Here is a 22337-nt window from a genome sequence, read left to right as displayed (position 1 = left end):
TTGGAGGGGCCGCTCAGGCCACACCCTGGGGAGGGGGTACAGCGGGGCCTCCCCAAAACCCCACTGCCTCCCAGTGAAAAACAATGAATTTCATTCCAAATAAGGGAACTTAGAGCAAAGTTCCCTGCCACGGCCCAGTTCCGGCTGGTTTATGTTAGCTGGACAAGACTAAACAGACCTTCACAGTCTCAGTATTAAGCACTAAAAATGAAAAAACGACTGTTTGTCTCTGTACCATGGGGTGAGGGAGAGGTCGGTGCTCCCCTAAGGCCCCCGAGAGGCTCGGCAGACTTGGGGGTGCCGGCCTCCTGGAGGTGTGGGTGTTTGAGGAGAGGCCCTGGGGAGGACAAGGGTTTCAACAGGCAGCGATGTGCAGCAGGCGCAGGGGGACGGCGCCGAGGGGCCTGGGGTAGAGGGGGCGCGAGGCCCTGCATTTCTGCAGAGGTGGGACTGTAGAGGGGAACCAGACAATGAGAACGTGGAGAGGGGGAGAGAGAGAGAGAAATGAGGAGGAGTGATGCGGTCAGCTACAAGAAGACCCTGGAAGACTCCTCCTTACCCCCACGTCCCCTGCCATGACCAGGAGACCGGGGCGGGGGGCGGGGAACTCCACCACTTTCTGGATAACGCAGCACCTGATCCCAGAGGCTCCACCTGCGTCCTGCAGTGTGGACACCACAAACCTGAGATAAGAATTTAATTATTTACCAAACAGAGAAGCCTGAAGCAGGACTGCCTTCCTGTTTTCCCACAGGTTCCCTCCAGACACACATGCCGTTTAGCCTAACTCGGCAGGGCCTGCCCCTCCATCCCTCCATTACTGGGGCCAGCTCCTTTTACAAAGTGACTTGCCACTGCGGTCTGACGACCCCGGGTGGCCGGCATCACAGTTCCCATCTTAGAACTAGCACTCGGGGAGTGACGTGTCCTGCTCAAGGTCTTTCGTCTGTGGATGGCAGAGCTAGGGTCAGCAGTACCCACAGCTTCTGAATCCATCTTCAGCCCGACAGTCAAGGCCTCCGCACGCACGGGCCACACCGTCACTGGCCAGCCTTGCTTTATTGCCCATACACAGGCAGCTCTGTCTGCTCTATCTGACCCCTGCCCACCCCCCAAGAGCTAGCCCGTCTCTATCCACACTTCCCCGCCATTCTTCAAAGCAAATCTCTCCTTCTGGAAGCCCTCCCTGACTCCACTCAGCCTAACTGACCACCCTCCTCTCCTGTGACCTACCTCAGCCCCCATGAACAGCACCACAAGCACAAGGAGGGCAGGGGCCGTGTCTGTCCCCAGAGGCTGGCACGAGGCCTGGTACCTGGGAGGCACCCAAAGAACATCTGTGCCGTCAGGGAACGAACGAATGAACCAACGGTTCCATAGTGCTCTCACCTTCTCTTGCCTTTGCCCGAGAGCCTGGTTTGCGGGAAATGTCATTTCGACCAAGAAAAGAAAGTGGGGCTGTAGCAGCCCTGAAGAGCCCATAGAAGAAAAGTCTGAATTCCCGAGAATCAGCCCATTCTTGCACTCATTTCAAAGTATTTGTCAAGTGCCCACTGTGTGAGCCAGGCACTGGTGGCAGTGATACAATGGTGAGTAAGCCAGGCAGTAATAGATGCTAACAAGGAAACAGGTCCTGACAGCCAGTGTGATCAGTGTCATGAGGGGAACACAGGCCAGCAGTAGGAGAGGATACAGAGGCTATCTAATCCAGTCAGAGTGTTCAGGGAAGGCTTCCTGGTGGAAGTGATGTCTAAGCTGGGAACTGATGACTGAGCCTAATGATGGCAACAATAACTAATATTTATTGTGCATTTATTACTAGTCAAGCTTTACCTCCAATAAAGAACTGGGGTGTGGAGAAGTGAAGCATCTGGCTCCAGGTGGCTCAGGAAACAAAGTCTGACCCCAGAGCCCGAGCCTCAACCAACCTGCCTGCCTCCCCTCCCTCCTCACATCTGAGGTATGACCGACTGGCCCAGGTCCCCCCAGATGCCCTGAGGGAACTCCAGAGGCCTGCTGGATGGCACTAGAGTTCAATGTCTGGGTTGGGATTCCACAGCCCAGTGGGACCCCCAGGCCTCTAAGCTTTCCATGTATCTTGGCCAGGCCCAGAGAGTGGGGCTTGAGGGTCCCTGCAGACCCAGATAGAGCCACCCCTACATCCCCGGGACATACTTGGTGGTAGAGAAAACTCCATCTTCTCAGGTTTTCTGAGTTTCCTGGCCACAGGAAAAGGGCTCCTTCCCAAAGGAGAATTTCTTCTGGAACACTAGAGAATTTGCCCCTAAGCTGGAAACTCCCTGCTGGCCTTACCCTGACAGCTCTGCACCATTCACCACTGGCCCCCCTTGGACAGAAAAGAGGAGGACCTCTAAGACCAGAAAGCCCACCTGCAATGGGGCAGATGGGGGCTAGGAGGTCACCAGCAACAACCCCTCTGCATCCCAGCCATCCTGCAGAGCACAGGGGAGAGAGCAAGGCCCCTTCAGATCACAGTTACATCATGTCTCCCCGCACCGGCCAGGATGCGTGACAGCTGGCCCGCTAGGGAGGGAAGCCGCTGGCCCAGCCCAGCCTTGCTCCTGCCTGCCAGAGCTACACACCAAGCCCCCGGGACCCAGATTTAACATATCCCACTCCATGTGTGCTCCCTCTCCCCAGGGGCTCCTCAGCACAAGTTAAGATCCGATTGGCACTAACTGGACCAAGCTGGCAGTGCCCAGGGTGGCTTGAGTGCTGTCATCATGGATTTGACTCACAGAGCGATGGCTGTCGGTGCCTCTGAGGCCACCATTAGTGTCATTTTGGGAGGATCAAGCAAGCTTGGATGGTGCTTTGTGAGTCAACACCACTGCCTGGCCAAGCTTTCAGCTAGAGACCTCGAGCTTACAAGTGATTTATTCTCTGTCTCACATCCAGGCAAGGGCTGGAATCCAGCCTCCTGATCATCAGTGTATTGGTCCATTCCTCTGCTGGTGGTCCCAGAAAGTCTTCCCTGGAAACAAAAGTGGGTTCGAGTTCTTCCTTTCCTCCCAAGGGCAAAAGACTTCCCATCTGTTAGTAAATAAAACCCCAAGCCCAAGAAGGGAACCTCAACCCAATCGTAGACTATGGAGCCCCCAAATGGACTCTTGGCCCCAAAACTCAATGCTCAACTGCAATCAAGAATCCTGGACCCTGAAGTGAAAACTCCTCCTAGGAATAAGATTCTCACCCCAGCATGGAACTCAGACCCCCAAAACAGATGCATCAATACCAAGCCAAAATTTTGTCTGCAGAAATGGCAGCTTCACCCCTAAAATAGAACCTTTTATCCTGGGAACTAACCCTTAGCACCAGACAGCAAATCCCCACTTTCAGAACAGGCCCTGAATCTTAGGAAATTCTGTTCTCAAAGCCAATCCAGACTCCTCTTATATTTTGTTTCTTTAACACAACCTCAACTTGAGACCAGACAAGGAAACCCAAACTCCCTAAAACAGTTTTCTTCACATTTTGCAGTAGAAGAACCTGAGGACTCTCATGCAACGGGAGCCCCCATTTTCAGGAGGGCTGCCCTCTGATGCAGAAACTTCCATGTAAGTGGCATCCTGGTCACTCACAGCCTCGTCCCACCACTTCCTCCATCCTCTTGGCTCCAAACCAGGGTCTGCGTGTCTGGCTGTCCTCCTCAGCTCCAGAGGATCTGCCGGGCCCGGCCCGGGGAAGCGGAACCCCCCTATGCATCTCTCAGGCACTGGCTAGGTTCTCTCTGCCCTGAAAAGAGGAGTTTTCCTTATTCATTATTGGTCTGTTCAGACTTTTGTTCTTCATGATTCAATCTTGGTAGGTTGTATGTTTCTAGGAATTAATCCATTTCTTCTAGGTTATCCAACTTGTTGGCATATCATTGTTCACAGTGTTCTCTTATGATTCTTTGTATTTATGTGGTATCAGTTGCAATGTCTCCTCTTTCATAAATGGTTCGATTTATTTGAGACTTCTCTCTTTTTTTTCTTAGTCTAGCTAAAGGTTTGTCAATTTTGTTTATCTTTTTTAAAAAACAGCACTTAGTTTTGTTGATCTTTTCTATTGTCTTTCCAATCTTTCATTTATTTTCTTCCTTCTACTAACTTTGGGCTTAGTTTCTTCTTTCTCTAGTTCCTTGAGGTATAAAATTAGGTTGTTTATTTGAGATCATTCTTTTTTCTTAATGTGAACATTTATCACTATAAACTTCCCTCTTAGAACTGCTTGTGCTGCATCCCATAACATTCCATTGGTATGTTGTGTTTCCATTTTCATTTGTCTCAAGATTTTTTAAATTTCCCTTTTGATTGTTCAGGAGCACGCTGTTCAACCTCCACATATTTGTGAATTTTCCCAATTTCCTCCTGTAATTGATTTCTAGTTTCATACCATTGTGGTCAGAAAAGATAATTGATATAATTTCAGTCTTCTTCAATATGTTAAGACTTGTTTTGTGGCTAACATATGATCTATCCTAGAGAATTTTCTGTGTGCACATAAGAAGAAGAATGTGTAGTTTGCTACTTTTGATGGAATATTCTGTATGTCTGTTAGGTCCATTTGGTCTAAAGTGTAGTTCAAGCCCAATATGTCCACATTGATTTTCTGTCTGCATGATCTACCGATTGTTGAAAGTGGAGAGGACTTCCCTGGTGGTCCACTGGTTAAGACTCCACGCTTCCAATACAGAGGGCGTGGGTTCGATCCCTGGTCGGGGAACTAAGATCCCACATGCTACGTGGCAAGACCAAAAAAAAAACAAGGAAGTGGAGAATTGAAGTCCCCTATTATTATAGTATTGCTATCTATTTCTCCCTTCAGATCTCCTTCAGAGTATTTGCTTTACATATTTATGTGCTCTGATGTTGGGTATATATATATATATTTACTATAGTTATTTCCTCTTGATGAATTGATCCCTTTATATTATCTGATATAAGTACAACTACCCCTGCACTCTTTTGGTTTCCATTTGCCTGAAATATCTTTTTCCATCTCTTCACTTAGAGCTTATGTTCCCTTAGAGCTGAAGTGAATCACTTAGAGTTGGGTAATTTGTTGGGCCTTGGTTTTTTTTTTTTGGTCCATTCAGTTACTCTATGTCTTTTGATTGGATAATTTAGACTATGTTTAAAGTAATTATTGATAGATAAGGACTTATTGCCATTTTATTAATTGTTTTCTGGATATTTTGTACATCTTTTGTTCTTTTCTTCTTCTATTACTGTCTTCCTTTGTGACTGGATGCCAAAATGGTATGTTTTGATCCCTTTCTCATTATCTTTTGTGTATCTACTGTTGGTTTTTGCTTTGTAGTTACAATGAGGTTTACATAAAACATAGTTACAACCATCTATTTTAAGCTGATAACAACTTAATTTTGTTAACATACAAAAGCTCAACACTTTTACTCCCTCTCCCAACATTTTATGTTTTTGATGTCACAGTTTACACCTTTTTATATTATATATCCACTAACCAATTATTGTAGTTATAGCTATTTTTAATTCTTTTGTCTTTTAACCTTTATATTAGAGTTATAAGTGATTTACACACCACCATTACAATATTAGAGCATCTTGGATTAGACCATATATTTACATTTACCAGGAAGTTTTACACTTTCATATGTTTTCATGTTACTAGTTAGTATCCTTTCTTTTCAGCTTAAAGAACTCCTTTAGCATTTCTTGTGAGGTAGGTTTAGTAGTTATGAACTCCTTCAGCTTTTGTTTGTCTGGGAATGTCTGTATCTCACCTTCAACTCTGAAGGACAGCTTTTCTGGGTAAAGTATTCTTATATCTCCTAAAAATAAAAGTCCGGGACCAGATGGCTTCACTGGTGAATTCTACCAAACATTTAAAGAATTAATTCTTATTAAAGAATTAATACCAAACCTTCTCAAACTCCTCCCAAAAAATGAAGAGGAGGGAACAGTTCCAAATTCATTTTATAAGGTCAGCATTACCCTGTTACCAAGGCCATACAAGGATACTACAAGAAAAGAAAATTACAGGCCAATATCCCTGGTGAAGATAGATGTAAAAATCCTCAACAAAATATTAGCAAACCAAATTCAACAACACATTAAAAGTATCATACACCATGATCAAGTGAGATTTATCCCTAGGATGCAAGGATGGTTCAACATATGTAAATTAATAAATGTGATATAACATATTAACAAAATAAAGGCTAAAATCATATGATCATCAATCACAGATGCATAAAGAGCATTTGATAAAATTCAACATCCTTTCATGATAAACACTCTCAACAAATTAGGTATAGATGGAATGTACCTCAACATAAAAAAGGTCAAATATAACAAGCCCACAGCTAACATCATACTAATAGTGATCAGAAGCAAGAGAATGATGCCCTCTATTGCTACTTCAACATATTCAACATAGTACTGGAAGTCCTAGCCAGAGCAATTAGGCAAGAAAAAGAAATAAAAGGCATCCAAATCAGAAAGGACAAAGCAAAATTGTCTCTGTTTGCAGATGACACAATCTTGTATACAGAAAACTCTAATAAAGACTCCATCAAAAAACTGTTAGAATTGATAAATGAACTCAGTAAAGTTGCAGGATACAAAGTCAACATACAAAAGTCAGTTGTGTTTCTATACACTAACAACAAACTATCTGAAAAAGAAATTAAGAAACCAAACCCATTTACAAGAGCATCAAAAAGAATAAAATACTTAGGGGTAAATTTAGCCAAATCTTTACATCTGTACAAGGAAAACGATAAACTATTGATGAAAGAAATTGAAGAAGATAAAAATAAATGCAAAGATATCCCATGTCCATGGATTGAAAGAATTAATATTGTTAAAATATCTATACCACCCAAAGCAATCTATAGATTCAATGCAATCCCTATAAAAATTCCAATGGCATTTTTCACAAATATTAAAAAAATCTCAAAATTTGTATGAAACCACAAAAGACCCTGAATGGCTAAAGTAATCTTGAGCAAGAAGAACAAAGCTGGAGGCATCACATTTCCTGATTTCAGACTATACTACAAAGCTATAATAATCAAAACAGTATGCTATTAGCATAAAAAACAGACATATAGATCAATGGAGTAGAATAGACAGCACAGAAATAAACCCACAGATATATGGTCACCTAATTTTCAACAAAGGTGCCAAGAATATACAATGGGTAAAGGATAGTCTCTTCAATAAAAGGTGCTGGAAAAACTGGATATCCACATGCAAAATAATTAAATGGACCCTTATCACACACCATGTACAAATATCAACTCAAAATGAATTAAAGATCTAAATGTAAGACCTGAAACCATAAAATTCTTAGAAGAAAATATAAGCGGAAACCTCCTTGCTGTTGATCTTAGCAATGATTTTTGGGGTTTGACACTCAAAGCAGAAGCAACAAAAGAAAAAATAAACAAGTGAGACTACATCAAACTAAAAAGGTTTTGCACAGCAAGGGAAAAAATCAACAAAATGAAAAGGCACCCTATGGAATGGGAGAAAATATTTGCAAGCCATATATCTGATAAGGGGCTAATTTCCAAAAAAATAATAAACTCTTACAACTCAATAGCAATAAATAAATAAATAAATAACTCAATTGAAAAATGGGCAAGGGACCTGAATAGTCACTTTTCCAAAGAAGAAATACAAATGGTCAGCAGGTACATGAAAAGATGCTCAACATCACTAATCATGAGGGAAATGCAAATCAAAACCACAATGAGATATCACCTAACACTTGTTAGGACATTTATAATCAAAAAGACAAGAGATAACAAATACTGATGAGGATGTGGAGAAAAGGGAACCCTTGTCACTCTTGGTGGGAATGTAAATTGATACAGGCATTTTGGAAAATAGTATGGAGATTCCTCAAGAAATTAAAAATAGAACTACCATATGATCCAGCAGTATATACCCAAAGGAAATGAAATCACTATCTTGAGGAGATATTTATACATCCATGTTCATTGCCACATTATTCACAACAGCCAAGATATGGTAACAACCTAAGTGTCTGTTGATGGATGAATGGATAAAGAAAATATGGTATATATGTATATATATACAATGGAATATTATTCAGCCATAAAAAGAAGGAAATCTTGCTATTTGGGGCAACATGAATGAATGTGGAGGGCCTTATACTAAGTGAAGTAAGCCAGAGAAAAGACATAGAGGGCTTCCCTGGTGGCGCAGTGGTTGAGAATCTGCCTGCCAATGCAGGGGACATGGGTTCGAGCCCTGGTCTGGGAAGATCCCACATGCCACGGAGCAACCGGGCCCGTGAGCCACAACTACTGAGCCTGCGCGTCTGGAGCCTATGCTCCACAACAAGACAGGCCGCGATAGTGAGAGGCCCGCGCACCACGATAAAGAGTGGCCCCCGCTTGCCACAACTAGAGAAAGCCCTCGCACAGAAACGAAGACCCAACACAGCCGAAAATAAATAAATAAATAATAAAGAAGTAGTAAAAAAAATAAACTTTAAAAAAAAAAGGAAAAATGTTGTATGATTGTCAATGATAAAAAGCAATTGACATAAAGAAGTTACTTTAAAAAAAAAAAAAAAAAAACATAGAAAGATAAATACCATACAGTATCACTTACACATGGAATCCAAAAAAATGGGGGGGTGCTGAATTAAAAGAAATAGAGAGTAGAATGGTGGTTGACAAGGACTAGGGGTGGGGGAAATGGGGAAATGTTGGTTAAAAGATACAAACTTTCAGTTATAAGATAAATAAGTTCTGAGTATACAATGTACAGCATGGTGACTATGGTTCATAATACTTGTATACCTGAAATTTGTTAAGAGCAGATCTTAGGCATTCTCACCAAAAAAAAAAAAGTAACTATGTGAGGTGATGAATGTGTTAATTAACTTGGTTGCAGGAATCATTTCACTATATATATATATATATATATATACCTAATCATCACGAAGTACACTTTAAGTGCATTACAATTTTATTTGTCAATCATACCACAATAAAGATGGTGGGAAAAAAGAGGCTGTTTCCTGCAAACAACTGGAGTGGGGGGCCAGGGATAGAACCTGTTGCCTCAGGCAGGGATGGGCAATCTAGTGGGTCCAAGCTCTGCCTTCATGCCTGGAAGCTAAAGGAGAGTCCAGTGGGCTCCAGGCAGGAAGAGGCCCTGGCTGGTCCTACTGGGATCAGGATGGGGTTCTTCACGCACTCCAGTCTAGCCTGAGAGCCAGGGTCAAGAATGGGTATTAACCTAATGTTGATTCTGGGCCCATGAAGAGGCCCAGAAAGAGGCTGGAACAGGACTCAGAAGTACAGACTTTCATAATCCTGTGACAATCTGGGCCTCAGTTTCTCCTCTGTAAAGTGGGGCTATGAATCCTGATCATGGGACCCCAATGAGATCCCAGAGGAGGAAGCAGGACGGAACTGTTTGCAGATATTCAAATGCAAGGTTCACAGTTCTGTGAAGTCTCAAAGCTCAGGGCAAAGACAAAGAGCTTTTTTTTCTCTCCTCTCTTCCCCTTTCCCACCCGCTGCCTCATTTCTCAGCCATTTTTCCTCATTCTCTTTTACTCTATGGCCATCTATCCAGTCCTTCCTGCTTTCCCTTCCCTTGACAGTTTAATAATTTAATAAGTACTGAGCCCCAGGGTGAGGGTCTGGGGCTTTGATCTCAACTGTGGGAAAACCAGAGCAGCCTTGGCCTGTCTGGGCTGATTTATGGCCACCTGTTATGGTTTGTGTGTGTATGCTGGGGGAATTGGCACCCACGGGGAGCGAGGAGCCACCTGAGAAAGCTTGGCTAGGTTGGGACTGAAGGCCCTGGCTCGGAGGCCTGCAGAAGCCAGATGCACATCACAACACAGGTGCCAGGACCCCACCTCTGTCCACCTGGGAGCCACCTGTGACAGGCAGAGGGGACATTAATTATCGATGATGCCCCAGGGGGTAGGGTGGATTCAAGAACTCAGGGCCAGCCCTGCCCTGCTCACCTGTCCCTCCTCCTGGCTCTAAGACCTCAAGGCGTTGGGTGGGACACAGCTCTCAAGGGAACACTCACACAGCAGCATGCTCACCCCTGACCTCCCAAGAGGCCCACCCTCCCAGTGTGTGGCCAAGCTCTTCTAAGCCAAGCCACCTGGGTGCCTCACTGACCACTGCCCCAGAAGTCAGAATGTCACATGTCAACACAAGTAGTCCCTCTACATCTCCCTCTCCACCTCCAAATCTTCAAGTCGACCTTCTAAAGGATCTCCCAAATCAATCTGCTCGCCTGGCTGCTCACTGCCCTGCCCTGGTAGAAGCCACACCTCTCCTCCACTGGAAGACTGCAGCAGCCTCCTGCCTGGCCCTCCCCTGCCCCTCTCTTGCCCCAGAGCTTTCTAAGGCATCTAAAAGATCTTGTCACTCTTCTGTTTAAAGCCCTTCAGTAGTTCCCCTCGGGACAGCACACATCACAGTTGGCACGATCATTCGTCCCCCTCGGGTGTCCCTCTGGAATTAACTTCTGCCAAATCCTGAGAGCATCATCCAGCAAGGTCAGAGCCTTGAGACCTCATTAGCACCTGGTCCAATCCAGCTGTATGACCTTGGACAAGTCACTTCCCCTCTCCAGGGCTGAGCGCTCCAGATCTGGGCTGAGAAAGGAGGTAGGACAAAATGACCTCTGATTTCGGTCTGATGTTGGAAGTCAGTGGCCACCACCCCTTCCACCAGCCCCACGCACACACCTGACCACCTGCCAGTCCTCTTCCTTCACGGAGAATGTATTCAAACGGAGCATTTGCTGGGAAGATCAGGGTAAAAAAAGGAAAGGAAAGCAGACCCAGAGAAGAAAGGCTCCAGGACCCTTCTGCCGCTACGGACTGATGTCTGAATTGGATGAGCGATTCATGGGCCATGAGCACCTCAAGGGCAGAGACGATGCCCAGTACTCACCTCCATGCCCAGCACCAGGCCCAGCACAGAGGGCACTGACACGTGAAGTGAATCAGCTGGAGCAACCTCTCAGTTTCACTCAACTCTGATCAGGGCAAAGTGCCTCCTCTCCTCACTCTCAGGGGCACCTGGACACCCCCACCTAGACACACACACTGTCCCATTCCGTGGAGAAGATCAGCCTTTCAGTAGATGCCAGGCAGAGGCTGGGGCAAGCCAAGGGGAAAGATGAAGGTGAAAGTCAGGAGCGTGTGGAAGTGCCACGACCCTAATCATAAGACAGCACCTTCCCCTGGCAATGTTCTCCCTTTCCTGTCCCCACCCCAACCTCTGGGGCAGCCAGCATGGCATTCTGGGGCGAGAGAGGCCAAGAAGGCCATCCAGAAAAGCCAGTAGACATACTTCCCTCCCCTCTCCCATCATCCCAAGAGGGTCCTCTCTCCTCCTCCTGCCTCCCCCCGACACAGACAGCCTTTGGGACCAGCAACTTGCCTCCATGGACAGAGAGGCAAGGGAGCGGCCACTTAATGATTTTCTGCTGAAAGTTCCGTGGCCTGGAAGGCTGGGATGACACAGCCGGGACTCAGCCCCTGAGTCAGCAGCAGCGGTGAGCCAACACCCAGCTCCGTCCTCAACAGGGGATTGTGCCAGGCCCCTTCCAGGAACAACCTTCACTGCGCCCTCCACACCCAGCTCAGTGCTCTCAAGTAGGAGTGGTACTGCCCCCTCTGGGGTGCTTTTAAAAATATGGGAAGAGTTATTTATTTTTTTAATGATAGTGACATTTAAGCTGGTCAGTGACATTTAATAGTCAGGGATGCTACAGGGAGATCAGCTCGGTGCTTTGTGACCACCTACAGGGGTGGGATAGGGAGGGTGGGAGGGAGGCGCAAGAGGGAGGAGATATGGGGAGATATGTTTATGTACAGCTGATTCATTTTGTTATACAGCAGAAACTAACACACCATTGTAAAGCAATTATACTCCAATAAAGACGTTAAAAAAAAAAAGAGTGGATATATGTATATGTATAACTGATTCACTTTGCTGTACTCCTGAAACTAACACACATTGTAAATCAACTATACTCCAATAAAAATTTTTTTAAAAGGAATTTAAAAAAATAAAAATAATTTTTAAAAAGTCAGGGATGCTAAATGAATAGTTCCACACCCAACATGGCAGGAGCACCCCCAGGAACCTGAAGCCAACCCCTACTCATTTTCAGATCACTTCCCTGGTCATTTCACTTCCCAGACAACCAAGACCAGGTCAAGTTCCCCCAAGTTCCCTGGCCTTCTGTTTCACAGCCCTTATTCAAATGTAACTGCTTGGGTTAGGAACTAAAGAAAGAGTTGACAGCACAGTTAAAGTAGTGCCCCCGCCTCAAGGAGGTAGAGCATAACGCTCTGCCCCTTAGTGTGGGCTGCACACAGGACTTCCTTTCAAAGAGCGCAATATGGGGAGAAAAGTGCACCTTTAACTTTACAGTGGAGAAACCTGACAAGCACTACCTCAGCCTGTGATCAAGGTCGGCATCCACAGTGATAAATCATGTTGAGAACACACACCGTTGATATGATGCAACTAAAACGGCACTTCACCTCTATGGTCTTTCTCTCCAAAACCTATAACCACAGTCTAATCATGAGAATAGCAGAAAAATCCCAGTGAAAGGACAGTCTACAAAATACCTAACCAACACTCCTCAAAACTGTCAAGGTCATCAAAAACAAGGAACGTGTGAGAAATTGTCACAACCAAGAGGAGCATAAGAAAACACAACTATATATATATATATATATAAAATGTGGTAGCTAAAAATATACTGTGGTATCCTGGATGGGATCCTAGTACAGAAAAAGAACATGAAGGAAAACTGAGGAAATCGGAGTAAAGTATAGACATTAGTTAATAACCACGTATCAGTATTGGTACGTTAATGTCACAAATGTTCCATACACATGTAAGATGTTAACAATGGAGGAAACTGGGCATGGGCTATGTGGAAACTCTCTGCTATTTTGCAATAATTCTGTAAATCTAAAACTGTTCTAAATGAAAACGGGTTTTTTTGGGTTTTTTGGGGTTTTTTAGTGGTAGCGCCAAAGTCAGAGAGATCTTGGCTAGAATCCCAGCTCTGACTCATACCAGCCACGTGACCTTGGGCAAGTTACTTAACCTCGCTAAGCCTCAGTTTATAAATGGGGCTAATAATCATATTTACTTCACATGGTTGTTTTAAAGGTTAAATGAGATAATAGGTGAAAAAAGCTTAGCACAGTCTCTATCTAGCACATAACATGTTAGTAATTATTATCGTACTCCGATTCATTTGTTCATTTGCCATTTTTGTTCCCAGCTCCATGCAGGGAAAGCTCCATGGCAGCGAGCCCTCATCTTTTTGTGTTCCGCCGTCTCCTCACGCCTAGGAGAACGGCTGGCTCGTCGTTGATGCTTAGCATGTTTGTTAAACAACAGAATGAGCCTCCGCATCAGAGAATCCCTGGAACCCCAACTCTCACCCTGGGAGAACTTCAGTTCTGGAGCCCAGCGCAGAGCCCAGCCTACTCCAGAGCTGCAGCTAGAGCAGAGAGAAAGCCAAAGACTCCCACCTGCCTGCCTGTGACTCTTCCTCTTCTTCTAGCCCTGCTTTTCTCTTTGTCCTGCCCCCCACAGGCATCAGCACCTGCTCATTTCCCAAAGCAGCAGGATCTGGGTAATGACCTCTGATAAACATCTTTTAATAAACCCTGTAGCTGGATCTGTCATCCAGAAGCTATATTCTCCCCCCTTCCCACCCTCACCTCCATCTCCTCCCACTTCCTGGGCTGGCCCATTAGTGCCTCTGGTCTCACCAGGCAGGCCCCCAGGCCCCCAGGGCCTCTGGACTCTGGCTTGCTGGGGAATGGCCAACAGGCTGCCTGGGCTATTCCATAAGCCTGACCTTCACCACAGGCCTGCAGCCTCAGTGGCCTGGTCTGGCCTGGCTCTGCCTGTGCCACCCAGCCTGACCGCTGGCCAGTCCACTTCCCTCCAGCCCTGCAGGCAGTTTTCCCAGGCGTTACCAAGGAGACCACTCGCATCCTGTCCAGGGTTGCCAAAGCAACCAGATCAGGGAGAAGCAGCCCCTCAGCCTCCAGCTCCTGGGTGCGCAGGACCAGGAGCGAGAGAGTCACAAACCAACAGGAAATAGGCCCAGGCAGCTGGCATACCCAGATGAAGGCATCCCTGGCATCCCCTGGGCAGTGCCCCACTCTTGTCCTCCTTCCTCCTGCCTTTTCCTCCTTTTGTTACTGCCCTTGCCCGTACTGTCACCATCTTGCGCTCTGTGATTTAGAGCCAATGCCTGGGCCTCAATGTGCACATCTTGGAAGTGGGCACATGCCATCTCGGAAGTGGGCACATGCCATCTCAGAGCGTCAGGGAAAAGAAAGCCCCAATATGCAGAAATTCCCCCCAAGGCCAATTCTCTCCCTCATGGGCTTTGGTGTCCTAGATAGAAATCTCAACTCTGCCATTTCCTAGTTTATTGTTTCTGGACAGCATTCTTAATATACATGAGTCTCAGTTTTTGCACCTATAAAATGGGAATAATAATACCTACTTCACATTTATTGAGAGATTAAATGAATTAATCTATGTGAATGAACCTAGCATAGTGCCCAGCATCAGGACTTGTACTTCTTAAAAATCCTTTTTTTTTTCCTGATGTGCAATAGCCCTGCTGACCATAGCCATTGGTCAGAAATGCTTCCAGATTCACCCACAGGAAAGCCTAGATGAGGTCATCAACTTGGCTGTCCCACCCAGCCCTTTCAGCTTGGCCTAGGACAGAAGCCCTGTAGCTCCATTAACCTCCCAGCAGCTCAAGATGCTTCATTCCCTCCTCCCCCCTCCTCTGCTCAAAAGCCACCCATAGCTCCCACTGCCCACAGGATCAATCTAAACTCATCTGGAATCCAAGGCCCTGCAAGATCTGGCATCAGTCTACCTTCAAAGATTGATCCATTCATCTCCCCACTGGGGGGTCTCACATCCCAGGTGGGAGGGACCGCTCACTGTCTCTGCCAACACCTTGCATTTTCCTGCCTCCGTGCCTTTGCTGCCATGCCCTCACCAAGATGCCCTTGAAAAGGTCCATTCCAAATCTCCATCCAACTTCAGGCTCTCCTCCTCTGAGAAGCCTGATCTCACCAACTCCAAGAGTGCCAGAGTGGGTCTGTTCTGAGGCCCCACAGCCTTGATAATTCTCAGACTTTGAGGTATATCAGAATGAGCTGGGGCTCTTGTTAAACATGCAGGTTTGGGAGCCCCATCCCCAAGGTATTCTGAGACAGTAGGTCTGGCCTGGGGGCTGGGAACCTGCATTTTAGACGTGCTTTCAAGCTGATGCTAATGCTGATGCAGGCAGTAGAAAAACCTCACTGTGAGAAACACTGGCCCAAAGGAACAGAAAGTTCCCTTGAAAGTGTCTGATGACTGGCTGATGGGTCTACATGGCTAAAAACCCTACAGAGGAGGTGGAAGGGGCAGGGGTTGGGAAGGAGCATCAAGAACCCCATGGTACTCCCTTTCCCTCCTTTGGGGCCCTGTCCAGAGGCCAGGAGATTGCTCCCCAGTTCCTTTCCGACAATGGAAGACAGAGCCCACCAAGAGTGAATTCTATAAGGGCAAGATATATAGTGGTCACAAGAGTGAACTCTAAAGTCAGAGAGACCTGGGTTTGCATCTCAGCTCCATCAGTTACTAACTGTGTGGTCTGGGATTAGTTACTTAACCTCTCTGAGCCTTTCTTTCCCCATATATAAGATGGTGACAATGATACCTCCCCCTCAGCAGGTTGTCAGTAGGATATTAATAGAAATAATCTACATGGAAGTACTTGGCACACAGTAACCACCCAACACATGGTGGCTGTTATAAATATTATTTTTTATGATTAACAATATAGGGTTCAAAGGTCAGACTGAATGAAAACCCAACAGGGTGTGCAGGACAGATGCTCCGGGTTCAACATGGGGGCTGTCTCAGCCCAGCTTCTCTGAAGTCTTGGGGGGGTAGGGAAGCCCACCAGCCCCCACCCCTTCACCGTGCCAGGTCTGTCTGCTGCATTGCTGGGAGCAGAGGGATGGATGAGCTCACCTAACCTGCAAGTGTCATGACACCAAGGGAGGAGCCCAGACAAGGGCTGTGGGAATATCTGTGGGCTGGCCAAAGAATGGAGGCCTTGAATTTCCGATTATGGCAGGCTGGGTCATGACACTGAAGACTGTTGATAGGGGACGGGCGAGATGAAAGGCATACTTTAGGAGGATCCCTCTGGCGTCAAAGGAGGAATGGGAGGCAAAGGGGCCAGCTACTGCAAGACCTGGGAGGAGGACCCAGGTCAGGAAAGTAGCAGCAAGGTTGTGAAGGCTGGAAAATGGCCAAGACCTTGTCCTAGGAGAATGCGTCCCCCACCCCCGGCCTCAGAGAGCAGTGAGGAGGTTCAGGGTCTGCAGAAAGTTCCAGTAGCTCACTCCGGTCCACCTCAAAGAATCAAAGCTCCTTGGCCAACCTTAGAAGCTCCTCCCTCTGCCTGCCGGGAGCCTCAGCCACCATGGAAAAGAGACTCTGAAGACAACAGGCTGGCGTCACACCCAACCAAAGCTGGACGGAGACAACCTCCCTACATCTGTCACAACCAGTGGCTCTGTGAAATGTCCAATTCAAAAGCACCAGCTTTGAAAAGATGGAAGGTTCACTCCTTGGTATATACCCCAAAACACTGAAAACAGGTGTTCAAACAAAAACTTATACACATATCTTCACAGCACAAAATTCCCGATAACCAACAGGTGGAACAATCCAAATATCCATCAAAAATATCCATCAACTGGCAAGTGGATCAACAAAATGTGGCATATCTATATAATGGAACATTATTCAGCCACAGAAAGGAAAGAAGATACATGTTACAACACAGATGAACCTTGAAAACATTAGGCTAAGTGAAAGAAATCAGACTCAAAAGAACAAATATAGTATGATTCCATCTATATGAAATGTCCAGTATAGGCAAATGCCTAGAGGCAGAAAGTAGATTAGTGGTTGCCAGGGATTCAGAGGAGGGAGTAATAAGGAGTGACTGCTTAATGGGTACAGGCTTCCCTTTTGGGGTGATGAAAATGTTCCGGAACCGGACAGAGGTGGTGGTTGCACAACATTGTGAATGTACTAAATGCCAGTTAATTGTACACTTTAAAACGTTAAAATTGTGAATTTTATGTTATGTGAATTTTACCACAATAAAAAAAAAAATGATAGGAGGTGGCCTATCCAACCCCCATCTATGGGTGACCACTGGGACTGAGCTGTCCTCCCCATAGGCTTTCCTAGTTACCTTTCCCCCAACACTTAGCACCAAGCAGGCAGGCACTCAGAAAGAGATGGGGAAGGAGGAAGATCTTCATTCTCTGTATTTGTCTCCATGACGCATGAATCCCCTGCCCCAGTCACCCTGTGCCCATCACTGAGAATATATACACACACTCACTCCTCCCACCTCCAAGCCTTTGCTGCACGTCCCTTGCCCTACCCTCCTCTCCACACCCTCGGACTCCCGCTGCACCCCTTGCCATCGATCCAACTTCTACAGTTCCTTCCATGTCCAGCTCAAATTCTTCCCTGACCCCCCATTTCTGACCTCTGCTCACACATATCTGGGATTTCAACAATCCAACGAAGCATCTGATTCCATTCCTTCCCTCAGCCCTACCTTATCAAGTAGATCTTCAGTCTGTGAATCTACAGGGATGTCATGAGCCCTCACCTCTGACCCAGGCACATGGCAGCTCCTCATAACTGTCTGTTGGTCCTAATCCCCGAGCTATACCTTGGACCTCTCCCGTGGACACTCCTAGACCAACACTGTTCAGACCCCAGTGGGAATCACCAGCAGTGGAGTGAGGTCAGTGTGTCTTCAGGGAGAAGACCAAAGTCTACCACCTGACAGGTGATGGACGAGCCTCATTTCATGTCAGCCTGACAGCCAGACCAATCTTAGATCTCTAATGAGTCTCAGGGTCCCTGTTATGCCAGGTCCTTTGCAGTTGTTTTAATTAAAATGGTGAGAAATCAATAGATTGCAATTATGGAAGGAGAAAAAAAATCGAGAGTTCCCTGCCTCCCACCAGCAAATTTCTGGATGGACACTGATAAGAATCAGAGCTGAATTCTGGGTGAGTACAAAGCTGTCCCAGCAGAACTCAGGGTGGACAGTCTTAGAATCACAGCCAGTATCAAGGTCATACCAATAAAATGGGGATGGAACTCTGGATGACCACTGATGTATCAGAGAAGACTCCTAGGTCAATGCTGATATAGTTAGAAAGGAACTTGGAGTGAACATTAAAACAATCACAGAATAAAATTGATGGCTCTGTTAGGATGGGGAAAAGTCAGGCTGAGAAGCAGGATCGGGGACCCTGGATGAAGGACCATAGGACCCTGGATGAAGGAACTCATAGGCAGCCTTCACGGCATGCTCTGATCCTTCATCTCAGGCTTGGAAGGAGCAGAACCAAAATTCTCATGGCCACCTAGGTGTGTGGTTACGGACAGAGGAGAGTGGATTCTGGTAAGTTGAGCCTGAAGGGAGATGGGCAGTGGGAGGGAGACTGCTGGCAGGGAGAATTTCTCCACCATTTACTCCCACTGAATAAGAACTGATCTCTGTAAGCCAGGGAGGCAGCAAAAAGGGGCTTTCCCAGGCCAGATAGGTGGGGATTCAGGCAGAGGAGGAGGCTAGGGTGGGAGCAGGGACATGGGAGGGCCTCAGACCCTCTCCTGCTCACCCTCCCTTGCCAAAGACTCCAGCCACAGACACCTCACATCCCCACAATCCCAAACTTTAGGTTAAAAGGGGTGCAATTATGGAGGCCTTCTCTGGGCTTCCCTAGGGTCATGGATGGAGCACAGCCTTCTTGGGGCAGCTGGTGAGCATTCAAGCACCAAGTCAACTCACTGGTCCCCAGCTAACCCCTGTCCTTGAAGGACTTAGTCTGGCTTTGCCACCTTCTCTTGACTGACCCACTGAGTAACTGGTAAAATCACTCTCCCTTTCCCTCATTCTTCTCCCTTGTAAGGGAGGACATTGAACTGGATGACAACCACAGGTTCCTCCATCATTAGAAATCTGTTTTCAATGCTCAGAAACAGTCTTCATACATCTAATACTTACAGCTGATTTCTGATTATAAAAAACAATACTTGTTTATTGTAGAAATTTTAGAAAAGAGCAGAATATAAAAAAGAAAAGAAAAAATCTTATGTGATCTCATTACCCAGAGGAAATCACTGTTAATCTTCCAGAAACTTTCTTTCAAGGGCTGTTTGATTTTTTTTTTTTTTTGCATTCATAACATTTTAACAAAATTGGGCTCTTACATAGTCTACACAACTTTGTATGCTGCTTTTTACAACTGTCATTATGCTGCTGTGAGCATTTTCCCAAGTGATCAAATATTCTTCAAAAATACTATTTTAAAGATTGCATAATACTCCACCAAGAGGATCCACCACGATTTCAGGGCATTTAGGTTGTTTTCCTAGTATAAGCAACACTACCATGAGCATCCTAGCCTAGCACATAAGTATTTGCCTGCATTTCCATTTTCTTAGGATCATTTCTTCAGGTGGAATCACAAGGCCAATGAAAATGATATTTTAAAAGGTCTTGACAGGTACCGCCATATTAATTTCCAGAAGGACACAACAAACCCATTGATTTTCCTGAGCCAAGTGAGAGCTGAAGTTCTGAAAGGGTTGGAGTTAGAATGCAGGACGGTGGTCCCGTCTCTCCTCCTCTCCCCCACTCCTGAAGGTTAACCGTCCAGCAAAAGAGAGGACAGAATTCCAAGTCAGAAGACACAGGTCTGCAGCCTAGTTCTGCCTCTCTGGCTTTGGGAACGTGAAACAAGCATTGGTTCTCCTCAACTGTAACATGGGCATGATTAGCTCTGAGGACACCCCAGAGCAGTTTCCTTGCCCACTTGAAAAGGTATTTGTGAAAGCTCTTTGTAAACTTCAATGTTTTGTCAAAGGGCACTACTGGTATCCTTCTCATAACCTGGGGGTCAGTGGGGGTGGGTGTCAAGAAGTGGGTTGTTCTTTGTGAAAGCCCAAGGGCTTCCCCTTAGCCATCAGAATGCCCAGCCAGTGCTGGCTGGTTTTGAGAGTGATAGAAAAGGAGGTTCCCCGAAGGGAATCTGTGGGCTCTGAGGGCCGGGGAGGACCCAGGTGTGTCTCCCAAAGGTCAGAGACAGTACTGAAGAGTTAAAGCCAAGAACAGGGCTTGGGGCCTCCCTGAGGGTGCTGGGTGGGTGGAGGGACTTGGAGGGCAAAGACCTTCTCGGTAAATGTTACGCTGTCTCAAGGCTCCCAGCCCCTCCTTTCTAGAGTTCCAACTGGACATCTAGCCTTTGGGGAACCAGAAACCAACCTGATTCAGTGGATACAAAAAGTCAGTAGCTGCAGAGGACTCCAGAGGCCACCGGCTCTGGCCCCTTTTTCCAGGCTGTTGTTAATCTGTCCTGGATTTTTAAGACCCTCCAATCGGAAATGCAACTAGTGCTTCCAGCATCACCTCTCCAGCCATGGGCAGATGAAAAAGGAGACAATGGTGCTTCCCTTCGGAAGCACAGCTGGCCGGCCTGAGCATCCTGCCACACTCCCCTACCCCCCTGGCAAATGCCCTTCCTCACCCCTGCACGCTCGCCTAGCATCATGGCCTGAGGGGACTCCAGTGACGTTTCTGGTGCTGGCTGGGAGAACTGCGTAGACCCCACGCAACACCATCCTCCCTGATTTTCACCGTCATCACCAGCAGTCCCCCACCTCCAGCACACCTCCATGGCCGAGGTGCATCTCCCATCTCCAAATACGCACAACAGGTGGCACCTGCCCGGCCTCGCCAGCCACACCTCTCCACCTCTCCCTGCCCCTCCGCCTGCGCCCCAGTCCTCCAGCTGCGCCCGGCCCCGGCGGAGCCTTACCTTTGAGGTTTTGGGGGTGGCCCCGCGGCGCCCGGCTCGGGTTTCCTCGGGGCAGAGAGGGGATACTGGAGAAGTTGTTACCCATGGCATCCGGCCCCAGGGGGTTCGGCGCTCGCGGGGGGCAGGCGAGGCTGAGCAGGAGAGGAGGTACGGTGTGCCAGTGTGTGCGCGCGCGGGCGCGCGCGCCGCCGGGGGAGGGCCCTGGTGGGGCTGCGGCAGGGGGCGGGCAGGCCGCTCCTCTCTTCCCTGTCTCTGGGCTCCTCGGTCTTCGGCGGGGCCTGCCCGCCGCGGGGGCCCTCTACCTGCCTGCCATTTTCCGCGGCGGGCGCGCCCCTGGGCCGGGGCCGGCGGCGCCCGGGGCTCCCCTCTTCCTCCCGCTGGCGCTCGGGTTCTGGCTGGTGGCGGGCGGCGCTGTGGCTCCGGCGCGCTCCCCCAGGGCCATAGAGTCAGGGCTCCCGGCGCGGGGGCTCAGCGGCTCGGCCTGCTCGGAGTCTCGGCGGCTCGGCGCCGGCTGGGTCCCCGCCCGCGGGGACGGCCGAGGCTGCGACGTGAGTGGCGCCCTCCCGCCGGCGGCTCGGCATGGAGCGGGGCTCCGAGGAGCGCGGAGTGTGCTGGGCGCTGCCGCGGTGGTGGGTCTCCCAGGGCCGCCACGCTCCAGCCCCCGCGGGGTCCCTCGCGCAACCGCCGCCCCCGCCCCCAGCAGTCGCCAGGATTCCCTCGCTCCGGTTGTTATGGTGACAGCTGTGCCGGTGAATGAGCGTCTTAGTGACACGCGCGCGCCCTCTCAGCCAGATGTGGCCCCTGATGCGCCGTGTTCCCGGCTGCCACTAGTCCTCCGCGGCCCGAGGAGGGGGGGGGGCGGACCCTGGGCCCGAGTTGGGGTCAAATATCCGGCAGAGATTGAGGCTCCAGGGGTTGGGTTTATTCCTCTCACAGACAGTGGAACTTGGTCCTGAGAACAAGAGAAACCGTACAGCAAGAACGGTGAGCTCCCTGGGTGCCAGGCCCGGGGCGAGGTAACCCTAAGTTCCAATTTCTCTAGCACCAGGTTCAGCACCCGGCACATAGTAAAACTCCAGAAAACAATTTTTTTTATAGAGTGATGGATGACTGAATAAATGAAGTGAGATGAGGAATCCCAGCGCTTGACCCTTTGCTCTCAGTCAGATCCAAGGGGCGCTGGGACAAAGGCTCAGAACAAGAACACCAGGCTGTTCAGTTACTGGACACATAGCGTTGGGGGGCCTTTAGATGAGTTGACCTAGGAGATGGGATGGAGGGCCAAGGTGCGGGAACAAATCTCAGGGACAAACCATCAGAGAACCACCAAATCTGAACCAAGTGGC

At 47.8% G+C, this 22337-nt stretch overlaps 1 protein-coding gene across 1 annotated transcript in view; it reads right to left on the bottom strand.

The window, feature by feature from the left end:
• NEURL1 (neuralized E3 ubiquitin protein ligase 1) overlaps window positions 1-21794 on the bottom strand; it is a 79765-nt gene extending 57971 nt beyond the window's left edge. The window contains exon 1 of the mRNA XM_068548504.1: window positions 20992-21794. Coding sequence (XP_068404605.1) covers window positions 20992-21076 — 85 coding nt within the window. The 5' untranslated portion in view covers window positions 21077-21794. The remainder of the gene's footprint in view (window positions 1-20991) is intronic.
• Between the last annotated feature and the right edge of the window lie 543 nt (window positions 21795-22337).

The sequence above is a fragment of the Eschrichtius robustus genome, chromosome 7 (assembly GCF_028021215.1).
Source record: "Eschrichtius robustus isolate mEscRob2 chromosome 7, mEscRob2.pri, whole genome shotgun sequence".
NCBI lineage: Eukaryota > Metazoa > Chordata > Mammalia > Artiodactyla > Eschrichtiidae > Eschrichtius > Eschrichtius robustus.
Note: the sequence above shows the minus strand (reverse complement) of the source record. Positions and strands in the feature narration are given on the sequence as shown.